Genomic DNA, 12,296 nt, shown 5'->3' with positions numbered 1-12,296 from the left:
GGTCTTATTCTATCTTGTTCAACTATTGTCTCCTGCCTATCTCTATAACCATCTCCAGCCCTACAATTTCTCCATAATTCTCCATTCCTTCAGTTTTGGCCACTTTTGTACCCTCGCACTCTTGGCCAAACCATCAGTAGCTGCGCTTTTAACTTCTAGAATTCCCTCCATACCTCCCTCTGTCTCTACAACTCCTCCTCCTCCTTTACCGGGGCAGCCAGTGATAATGTTGCTGGGCTAGTAATCCAGAGGCCCAGGCTAATTTCCTGGGGACACAAGTTCACATCCCACCACAGCAGCTAGTCTGGAATTGAAATCTAGTCTCAGTAATGGTGACCATGAAACTATCATTGATTGTTGTGAAAACACAACTGGTTCACTAACGCCCTTTAGGGAAGTAAATCTGCCATCCTTATCTGGTGTGGCCTACATGTGACTCCAGACCCTTAGCAATGTGCTTGATTTCTAAACTGCCCTTGGAAATGGCCTTGTAAGCATTCAGTTCAAGGACAATTAGAGATGGGCAACAAAGCGCCTCCAGCGATGCCCACATCCCATCAAAGGATAAAGAAAAAAATTGCCCTTGTTTGCTTTGGTATCCATTCAGCTCTGATTGCACCTGTGGAAAACACTATCTGATGATTCTATAAATGCAGTTTGATGTTATGTAGTTTGCAGGCTCATACAGTTTACTTAACATTCTGGATGCAACTTAGCCTGTCTTTTGAATCATAATACCAAAACAATCCTATCTGCTGTTTGTGGTACCTTGCTGTTTATGAATTGTCTACCATGTTCGCTTATGTAACAACACCAGCTGCCATTCACAAGCAGCTCATTAGCAGTGGTAGTTCTAATTTTATTTGATTATGCCTCTTTGAAGCACCTTAAGATAGTTTTCTACATTAAAGGCAGGCTATAGATGAAAGCTATTGTTGCTTTTATTCTTAGTTATGTGTCGTGAAGTAAACCATCTACTTATTTCATCATCACCTCTCTCAGGAGCATCTCAAAGCCCTTCACTGGCAACAAGTTACTGAATACACTGTGGCAATTGTAATGGATACAAACACAGTAAGCATTTTGCACACAGTAGGGTTCCATAAATATCAATGGGATGAATGAATAATATCTGTTCTTGGGTGGCACGAGAAACGTTATTTCATTTGCTCTTTCCACCGATGCTGTCAGGCCTGCTGAGCATTTTGAGCTATTTTGTTTTCATTTTATTTTTTTACAATATCTGCAGTACTTCACTTATTAGGCAACCAATATCATAAAGAAACAGATTATCTGGTCATCATCAGATTGCTTTTTGTGGGAGCTTGCTGTGCACAAACTGGCTGCTGCATTTCCTACATTACAGCAGTGACAACTTTTCAAAAGCATTTGATTGGCTGTTAAGTGGTGGTTGTGAAAAGTGCTATATAAATGCAAATGTTTATTTTTTTCTTTAAGTGTTTGACTAAGTGGCTTTGACTTAAGCTGCAGTTTGTTTGTCAGCAAATTGCATTATATTTCCATGCCAAAGAAACATTTTTCAAAAACCAATTTATGTCAATATATATTAGCTAATGCAATGCAAATTTATATTCTTGTTTTCTTAGGAAAGGGCATAGTCAAACCTTGCTAAGACAAAGGAATATTACGAGAAGAGCAGTTCTACATCTGGGCTATGAAATATCTTGCTCAGAAGAATTCCACAGAGTCACAAGGTGGACAACGCTTGGAATTAAATCCAATTTTATATTTTTTTAATCAACATTAGCAATTCACAAAAAGAAAATCAATTTGTTTATAAAGTTCCATTCCTAGTCAGCACACTTTAGGAAGTATGTGATGGTCATTGAGAGGGTGCAGAAGTGGTTTACCAGAGTGGTTCCAGGGACGGGGGATTTTAGTAACAAGGTTAGGATGGAGAAGCTGGGGTTGTTCTCCTTGGAGATTGATAGAGGTGTACAACATTATGACAGGTTTGGATAAAGTAGACAAGGAAAAACTGTTCCCATTAGATGACGGTACAACAATAGGGAACACAGGTTCAAGGTTTTGGACAAGAGATGCAGGGGGAATGTGAGAAAGAACTTTTTTACGCAGCGAGTGGTAATGACCTTGAACCTGCTGCCCATGAGGGTGGTGGAAGCAGAGATGATCAATGATTTCAAAAGGAAACAGGATAGGCACTTGAAGAAAATAAACTTGCAGAGCTTCGGGAATAGAGCAGGGGAATGGGACTGACTACCCGTGGAGAGCCGGCATGGACATAATGAGGCAAATAGCCTCCTTCTGTGCCATTCCTGTGACTCCACCTACAAGACCACTTTGAACAGAAATTCCACATGTCCATTGTGCAGGGGGTGAGTGACAATGTTACTTCTTAAAGCTTTGTGCAAGGCTCACCGCCCCTAGTCAAGTCGTGGAGCTGAACTGCACATTGTAACAGGAGAGGAAGAAGAGAGAGAGAGAGAGAGAGCATGAGTCAAAATGCATGCCCTGACCGAGGCTGTCTCCAGATAACAACCTTTAAACATAAAGTGATAAATAAACATCATGGTGATTGAGAGAAATCAACAATTTTAATCCGTGTTCCTTTGTAATGTTGAGAGTGATGAGACAGGGGATGGGGATTGGGTTTGCTGGGGAAGATTAAGCCCATCACCATACTGCTGATATTTCAAGGTGACAAGGTCATAACTTGGCTCAACACTTTATTTCTTCAAAGCTAAAACTGGAGAGATCAGTGCTAAACAGTTCAGGGGAGTAGAGGGTTGGGTTCCTGCTGATGATTTTCTGAGCTGCGACACTTGCATCTTTAAACGGAGATACTTGTGCTCACAGTTCTAACTGGCCATGGACCATGCAACGGGATAAGAGGTCTTGTCTGCCTGATTTTGTAAACTTAATGTGAGCAGTAGTCTGAAACATATTTTTATCATCCCCAAAGAGTAGTAATCTCTGGTTCTGTAGTTGAGCACTGATGAAGAACTAAAAGGCAATGACCAAGAAACAGTGCAGTTTGCTTTTCTTTCCTCATTGAATTGCAATTGAGCTTGTTTTTGCGCTCACCGCTGTTATGAAAGAAAAGTCGCCTGAAGGCATTCCAGATTCCCTAAGCGTTGTTCCCAAGCAAGATCCAAAATGAAGAGCTGCTGTTAAACCATTCATTTGTGGGGGGGAAATGGCTTCTGTCAGTTTAAACGTGCCTGAAATAAAAATAAGTTCAAACTTTGAAAAAAGCAGGGCACAGCATGTGTGCATACCTTTCAGTCAATATTACATTCACAAGAGATTTACTTTTTGTCTGTCATTTTTCTCAGTTCATATATCTTTTATAGTCTGGCACTGAATTTTCTTTTGTGGTACAAATATTGATGGAACTGTCCAAAGTTAAAAGGGAGTTTCCTCTGGTTCGTATAATGTGATTTAGCAGAAGAATGGCTTCTTGGGCCTAGTAATTTACATGCAGTGTCTGATTGGAAGATGAGCCTCCTGCTCCCCTGCAGCACACCCAATGTGTGCAGCACCTGCTCCTGCCCTGCTATCTCTGCCCAGGCCCAGGGGCACCCTGCCAGCTGCCTGGATCTTGCACATTTAAAGTGGCAATATAGATTTAAATGCAGGCTTCAGGACCTTCAAAGAATCCCTGGTTAACAAGGGTGAGTCATAGGATCAGATTTTACTGGGCACCTACTGCATTGGGCTTGCAGCAAGCAAAATCAATTAAGGTAGCAACTTGGTAATGCACTTCCTGCCTCATTAGCATCTCTGCAATGGGCCAGAATCAACTTCCAGATAAATGGGCAGAGATGTGGCATGGATTAAATGGGCCAAATGACCTCTATCTGTGCCACAACGACTCTATGACATGGCACAACAGATCTCTACCATTTTCCCCTGTCCTTTGCACCTCGGCCATGGGGAGGCGATGGCACAGTGGTATTGTCGCTGGACTGGTAATCCAGCGAGCCAGGGTATTGTCCTGGGGATCCTGTTTGGATCCTGACATGGCAGATCATGGAATTTGAACTCAATGAAAAAAAATCTGGAATTAAAATTCTAATGACAACCATAAAACTATTGCCAATTGTCATAAAAACTCATCTGGTTTACTAATGCCCTTTAGAGAAGGAAATCTGCCGCCCTTACCTGGTCTGGCCTACATGTGACTCCAGACCCACAATGTGGTTGACTCTTAAAATGCTCTGTGAACAAGGGCAATTAGGGATGGGCATTAAATGCTGACCTAGCCAGTGATGCCCACATCCCATGAATGAATATATATAAATTTGCCAGGACAAAGGTCGTAAAACCATCTTAGTGGTCTTCAGTCACCATCCTGTCTTCAAAAAAGAAAATCGGGTGCTCCCTGCCAGAAGCATCTAAATATTTCCATTCTGGATCTTTTATTTAAAATAAAATCATAATCTGCTGGTGAGTCTTCATAAAACAACTAACAGCAGCTCAGGTTCACTGGCATCCAAATCTATTGTCTCATAAAACAGTCTTGCAACAACATGGGTATTCTGTGGCTTTGTCAAGTACAGCATTCTGGAACAATTTTATCTGAAGGACAGGACCAACGAGGGAGCAAAGGCCCCCAGCACAGGACAACAACCTTTATACATTTCATCGTTAATATGATAAAACATCCCAAGACACTTCACAGGAATGTTGTAAAACAAAATATGACACTGAGCCACATCAAGAGATAATAGGTCAGATAATCAAAAGCTTTGTCAAAGAGATAGGTTTTAAGGAGTGTCTTAAAGGAGGAAAGTGAGGTAGAGAGGTGGAGGGGTGTAGGGAGGCTTTTCCAGAACATGGGCCCAAGCAACCGGAAGCATGGTCACCAATGGTGGCATGATTAAAATTGGGGATAAAGAAGAGGAAAGCATTAGAAGAGTGCAGACATCATGGTGGATTGTGAGGCTGGAAGATGTTACAGAGGTGGGGAGCAGCAAAACCATGGAGGGATTTGAAAATAAGGATGAGAACTTTAAAATCAAGACACTGCTTGACTGCGAGCAAATGTAGGTCAGCGAGCACATGGATGATAGGTGAATGGGACTTAGTGAAAGTTAAGGCATGGCCATCAAAGTTAATAGAAGGTAAAATGCAGGAGACCAGCAAGGAGTAGCAAAGTCTTTAGGTAACAAAGGCATGAATGAGTTTTGGCAGAAGATGAGCTGAGATAGGGGTGAAGCTACAGAGGTAGAAATAGGCAGTCTTAGTGATGGCACAGGTATGTAGTGAGAAGCTCATCAAGTTGGGAAAAAGTAGCTCGAAAGATGAAGTAGTTCAGGAAGTAAGAAAATGTCCTAGTTGAGAAAAGGCCGTGTAGTCCAATCAAAGCCCAAATCTTGGTGAATCAAACCTAAACTGGGATCTAACGCTGATTTCAAGACCGCAATCTTCGATTCAACAACCTTACATGGCAGGTTATTTCTAATATTTATCACCAACTTAAACATAGTTGCATGACTTACCTTGAAGTAATAATATGGGTTCTTCTTCACTACATTATTTAATACTTTATTAATGTACACCTTTAACCTACCTCAGAACTGAGGTTTGGGAGCCCCTTTGACATTGGAGGAAGGGAAGCATAACTTATGGGATAATTCAACAAGTCTTAATATCAACTGTGAATGTGCAAGGAGGGTGACCTTTGTAGGGATGGGGGTGCAAGATTTTGGTCAATGTTTTTTCTTATTAATAGTCTAGTTTCAGCAACTTTAGTACTTCATTAATAAATAAAGAGTTGGCCTCTGTTAAAACTATACATATTAATCATAGTAAGCAAACAATTGATGTACATTTACATACTTACAACCTGTTGGTGGGACCTCAACACACCTAAGCTTAATCTCCAATGTTTTCAGCCCAACTCAGACCACTAGGACACCAGTGAGCATTATCCATGTCTACACTATTCATTCCCAATGTTCCAGCTGACAACGAACAGAGATCATTAATGACGACTGCCTTAAGCAGCACTGTGTAGAACAGTGGTCATGGCTGCTTTAGTTAATGACGTGTTCCTTTTCTTAATAAAACTGAAAAGACAATGCAATCAATTTTCAGAACGAGTTTGCAAGTTTAAGTGAAGTGGTTTTAACAACCAAATTGTGTATCTGTAACAGATCAAACTGCCGGCTACATCCGATTCTGGCCCAATGAAACCTCCAGCTCACAATCAAATCATCTGTGGTCAAATCGTGCCCTGGCTTTTATTGTTAAAGGGGACCCTTGTGAAAAGAACATTTTCCAGCATTATCCCAGATAATAAATACAGATTTATTTAAGCATTATTTCACAAAGACTGCCCCTGAAGATCACCTCTGGAGTAAATACATTAAGATTAGCCAGAAAATGCTTTTTCATTTTTTTAAATTTCCATTCACTTAACAAAAATATTTACTTATCAGGTGAAATGAATATATTTTAAGTTGTAAAGAAAAACACATTTTATATCCCATAATATTCATTTCATATTAATTAACAGAATTATAATCTACTTTCACAGCAGTGCACTATAGCACTGAAAATAGATATTTTTGTAGGTACGAATTCAGTAATTTTAGAGGCAACATTTGAAACACAAAACATTTACATTTAATTCTTGGCATTAAAAACAATGGCAATACAATATTTTAAGACAGTTGGTGTTTTTTTTTCCCATCACAGAGGTCCAGCAACAGTTTTGACAGTACATATTCATTGAGTACAAAACCACTGCTAAGAGGCCAAGGATTCAAAACCAAACATTAGGCCGACGAAACAAAATGTACAAACCTCAGCCAACAAAGTTCTTCCATTCAACGAGATAAATATGTGGTAATAAATAATAAGAAGTTAAATCATCTGCAAAAATATTCCAAAACTTTTAGTCAAGACTCATATTAAATGTGTGAAATTCACATTAAATAGGAGGACAGAGGTCTTTCGAAGTGCAACAGCAATAACAGAACTGAGCAGACATGCACTATACATTTTGGGTAGGTTGCTATGGTTACCGATTTGTCAGGAGGGAAAATGAAGGGTCTTTAAACAAAAAAAAAATACAACAGTCTCCCGGTTATCACTTCAAGTCCAGAATCTCTTCATCAAAAGAAGCATTCAGATGAAATGCGCTGCTGGCTGGTGGGCTCTCTTCTCTGTTTGCTGCTGTGTCTGGGTCGGAGCTGGTGGATAAATGACGCTGGGTTTCCGCCTCAGTGTCAATTATCTCCGCTAGAATCCTGCAAACAAGGAAAGAAAACCGAAACATGTTTTGGAGTTGAGGCTTTATCCCTGGGTTCAAGGGTAGTTGATGGAGGGCAAGGGAATTCAAACAATGAATGGACACAGAATGCTCACTAATATCTCAGCATCTGATATATATATATATATATATATAGTTTTATATATATATATATATATATATAGTTATAGGGAGTACCTTAGACAACACATTTGTTGTACCAGATCCAAATAACATTATTCCAAACAAGATTCAATGGGGGTAATTTTAACCTAACTTGCCAGATGAGAAACCTGTTGGTGGAGCACTGGTTTTACAGTCTTCCCAAAGACTTCAATGGAAAGTAATATTGGACGAGATGTAAAACTAACATCATGCCCAATCCTGTGGGTTTTCAGACAGGCGAGTTAGGTTATAATGATCCCCACAAGTGTTTCTGTTGTGCTAAAAATTATGCTGACAACCAATTTAAGATTGTCAGTCAAGCTCACAGAGTGGCATATTTGCTTGTAGTGGAAGCTACATATATTAATACACAGGGCCCTGTTCTTTGCAGACAGAAAGAACATGTACACACATTGCACCTGTTTCAGCTAAACAAAATAAGTGACAGCCATTCTCTGGTTCATTGCTCAGAACAATGCCTTGACCAATCAGAATCAAACTGCTTGGTTTAAATTTCAAACAATGTTTGGCAGTTAACTGTCAGTCACCATTAACGCTGCCACCAATTAGTGTCCACTTGCCAACCAATTAGCACTCTCTTCTCATACAGTATAAAGTTGTTGCTTCCCCTAAACATTGGTATTCTTGTGATTATCCTGATGAGCGAAAGACGAAAAGCTTCGACAAAATGTCTTTTTTCAGCAATTCTCAAGTTCTATATTACCAAACGACTATTTGTATCTCTTTGCTGTCTGTGGGACCTTTCTGGAGAGAATTGGCTGGTGCATTTCCCTACATTACAACAGTGACTACAGTTCAAAGATATTTATTTGGTTGTCAAGCGTTTTGGGATATCCTTAAGACACTTTACAAATCCAAATATAATTCTAAAGGGGCTGCAAGAGTGAGGGTGTTCATGTGCATAAATCACTGAAGGTGGCAGGACAAGTTGAGAGAGAGGGTTTGTATAGTATACAGTATTCTAGGCTTTCTTAATAGGGGCATAGAGTACAAAAGCAGAGTTATGCTGAACTTGTATGCAATACTGGTTCGGCCTCAACTGAAGTATTGCATCCAGTTCTGTGTGCCACACTTTAGGAAAGATGTGAAGGCATTAAAGAGAGAGTGTAGAAAAGATTCAGGAAAATGGTTCCGGGGTGAGGAACTTCAGTTACGTAGACAGATTGCAAAATTTGGGACTGCTTTCCTTGGAGAAGAGAAGGTTGGGAGAAGATTTGATAAAGATATTCAAAATCATAAGGGGTCTGGACAGAGTAAATTGGGAAAATTGTTACCATTGATGAAAACAGCCAGAACAGGAGGGCACAGATTTAATTGGCAAACGAAGGCAAAAAAAATAGGCGACATGAGGATAAACTTTTTCAAGCTGCTTGGTTTAAATTTGAACTGTTTCACGTAGCGAGTGGAATGCACTGCCTGAGATTTTGGTGGAGGCAGGTTCAATTGAGGCATTCAAGGGGGAACTGGATTGTTATCTGAAAAGGAAGAATGTATAGGGCTATGGGGAGAAGGCTGGGGAGGGGTGCTAGGTAAATTGCTCCTTCAGAGAGCCGGCGCAGACACGATGGGCTGAATGGCTTCCTTCTGTGCTGTAACAATTCTGTGATTCTGATCCTATGTTTTTTCTTTGTTAATATTAGAGATCAAAGTTTGGATTGACCAGGGCCGGCCTAACACAGATAAACTTGGGGGGTCTTCATCCTTGATAAACGAAGCTTGTACTCTTACCTGTCAGTTTAAAAGCTTTCCATAGAAGATAATTGGATTTGCAAAGCAATAGTCAATTCACAGTTTGAGTTGATATCATAGCTGGCTAGATCTGAGCACTATCAGAGTACCACGGAAATAAATATCCTGCATGAGATTAAAGCATGGCTATTCAGCTTATCTAGTAACTACTAGAAAAGACACTTTCAGCCAATCTTCTTACAGGAATCAGCCAAGAGAAGTAGTTTCACACTGGCAAAGCATTGGTCGCAAGCGGGATGAAGTCACACTGAAAGGAAAGATGAGTTTTTAATATTATAGAAACCCTGATCAACCAGCAGCGACAATGTAGTGTGTGAAACAAATCAACAATCCTGTTGGCACCATCAGTCACCAAGTACCACAATGGTGGTGGCAGGTAGCGAATGCTCTATATGCATTTGAATAGGTATGGGAAACACTGGCTTCCCCACTTCACAATGGTGTGAGAATCCAGGCAACAACAACTTCCAGTTGTATAGCATCTTTAACATAGTAAGACTTCCCAAGGTGCTTCAATGTTCCAAACCTGGCTCCTGCTTTCATTGATATGGGATGGAGTCATTACTACATCCTGCAGGATTGTGTATACATGGCAATAATATATTTGTCTTATATTCTCTCACCCTTGTCTCTCTTCTTTCTGTCCTTCTCTCATCTTTTTTCTCCCTGCCCTCTCTGTTTTTATTCTGTTTCCATGTCCTTCCTCAGTTTCTGGTGTTTCCTTCTTGCCTGTCTGTTCTTCACTTTCTTTCTGTGTCCCATCTTTTGCTCACTGAACCTCTCTTTCTAACTGTATCCTTTTCTGCTCTTTGACTTTTGTTTCTGTCCTCACAGGTGCAGGTATCAATCTTTCTGGTTTCTCTAACATGAGAAAAGTGAAGAAAAGCAAAAGGTTACTACGAATGCTAGTCTATCTCAAAAATCCATAGTACCAATGAAAGCCACATGCTAATTTACTGGGCCTTGCAATATCAATAGCAGCTCTCTGAAGAATTAATGGATATTGCATAGCAGTCTGCCAGAATGCATATTGGCACTAGAAACCAAATAATCTACCAAGCCAGGCTGGCAGGATGCCTGCTGAAATTAGATACCTTGTAGTTACACACCATAAAACCCCTGTCTGCCAAATTCTCAAGATGCATCAAGGCACTGACTGGCATGCAAACCCATTCCACTAACATTCAAGACTGTGGTACAAAGTATAATTTAATTCCAACAAATTTTTGTTAGGTCATCGTCATGGCTTCAGTTTTAGATGTTCATTTCCAGAAGTTCAGCAAATTGTCAATGCTAGAATCACCGAGGAGATCCCTTTCGGTTTTCATAGGATTTTAGTACCAGCGACATGCAGTGGCACCTCTCACACATCCCAATTCACTCTGATTTTGAAGCTATCATTCTCATTTCCCTACAATCAGTCTATTTTGCTTATTTGTTTTACACATCACATATATAATAAAGCATAAGAAATAGGAGCAAGGAGGCCAAGCAGCCCCTGGCGCCTACTCTGCCATTCAATAAGATTTTTGGCCTCAATTCCACTTTCCCGCATAATCCCCCATGTCCTTTGGTTCTTCTAGAATCCAAAAATCTGCCTATTCCAGCCTTGAATAGACTCAACGATGGAGTAGCCACGACCTCTGGGGTGGGGAATTTCAAAGATTTACAAACCTCTGGAGAAATTCCTCCTCACTTCAGCCTTAAATGATTGACCCTTATCCTGAGACTATGGCCGGGATTTTCCGGCCCTGTCACGGGTGGGACCCACCGCGGGCGAGGCGATGCCCCAGCCAGAAGTTCATTGACTTGTGGCGGGACCGGAAGATCATAGCGGCGGGCGGGTGTGGAAAGTCCCACCCTATGTCTCCCATTTCTAGACTCTCCAACAGGGAAAACAAGCTCTAGATGTCTACCCTGTCAAGTCTTCTCAGCATCACATAGATTTTAATGAGATCATTCTTCAAACTCCAGAGAATACAGGCCTATTCTATCGATCTCTCATTATGACATCTCAGAATCAATCCAGTGAACCTTTGCTGCCCCACCTCCAAGGCAAGTCTATCCTTCCTTAGATAAGGAGGCCAGAATGCTGGGTGTGGTCTCACCAAAGCCCTATATAATAATAGCCAGACTTCCTTACTGTTGTACTCTAGCCCTCTTGCAGTATATCTTTCTTTGCTTAGTATATCTTAGAATCAAATAGACTAAATGAACAATCTTCAATTTCAATATGGTAGATAAAGCACATGTTAGCAACTCTCCAATCTCAGGTGTGCAAGGAGGGACCTGGAGACCCAGATGCCAAAGGGCACATGTGGTCCAATCACTTTAGCAACCACCGACCACAGAAACTGCTGTTCAACCTTTCAAAGAGCAACAGGAAGAAGGACAGAGATAGGGAAAAGGGAAAAGCTATATTTCAGAGCCACAGATAAACCAGATTGTATCAGAGTTCATCAGCACCCTAAAGGCTCTGGAGTCCAGAAGCAGCCTCTCAAGCCCTAGCCTTATACCTTCAACACCTGACCAAGTGTTCACCCTTATAAAATGTCTCTCAGAATGGACAGCTTGGCAGTTGAAACTAAAGTATCCAGAATAATTAATATCTGGAAAGTGATCCAAATGAGATCAAAGTGTCCAGTTTATCCCAAAATAATCCAGTACCTACAGTTACTGAAGCAGGTGTTCAGGGATCTTTCAAGGCAATTCATGTCCTTTTCCTCTGGTGATAAATTCTCCTTGAAAATCCATAACATTGATGTTTGCTTACCTGTCGCTGCTTGTCGATCTCACAGCACCTTTCCTGAGCTCTTCATCCACTCCTTTCCGGGCCCATTTTTTCTGCTTTGGAGCAGTGTCAAATTTGGTTGTAGTTGATTCAGTTGTCAAGCCTAAAATGACAACAGGGAAAATATTCAAGCTTGGAGCAGGAGGCAACAGCTCATTAAGATCAACATACAGTGCTGCAGCTTGATGGAAACTATAATGTAGTATAGCGGACTAAATTGGAAATCAATAAGGCGCCTGTAGTCACCGTAATTAAATCCAGCAGTTTGCAGATACCAGATGAGAACTTCCAAATAAATAAAGGGATGAAGGGTGAAAGGTTTGCGAC

The 12,296-nt window shown here is 40.7% G+C and overlaps 1 protein-coding gene across 3 annotated transcripts in view; it reads right to left on the bottom strand.

The window, feature by feature from the left end:
* Positions 1–6,313: 6,313 nt before the first annotated feature.
* garnl3 (GTPase activating Rap/RanGAP domain like 3) overlaps positions 6,314–12,296 on the bottom strand; it is a 489,806-nt gene continuing 483,823 nt past the window's right edge. For all 3 annotated transcript variants that reach the window (XM_041193696.1, XM_041193695.1, XM_041193697.1), the window contains 2 exons: positions 11,952–12,072; positions 6,314–7,241 (listed from right to left, as the gene is read on the bottom strand). In XM_041193696.1, the coding sequence (XP_041049630.1) occupies positions 7,082–7,241; positions 11,952–12,072 (281 nt within the window). In that variant the 3' untranslated portion in view covers positions 6,314–7,081. The remainder of the gene's footprint in view (positions 7,242–11,951; positions 12,073–12,296) is intronic.

This window comes from Carcharodon carcharias, chromosome 8, assembly GCF_017639515.1.
Source record: "Carcharodon carcharias isolate sCarCar2 chromosome 8, sCarCar2.pri, whole genome shotgun sequence".
NCBI lineage: Eukaryota > Metazoa > Chordata > Chondrichthyes > Lamniformes > Lamnidae > Carcharodon > Carcharodon carcharias.
This window is presented reverse-complemented; position numbering and strand designations above follow the sequence as displayed.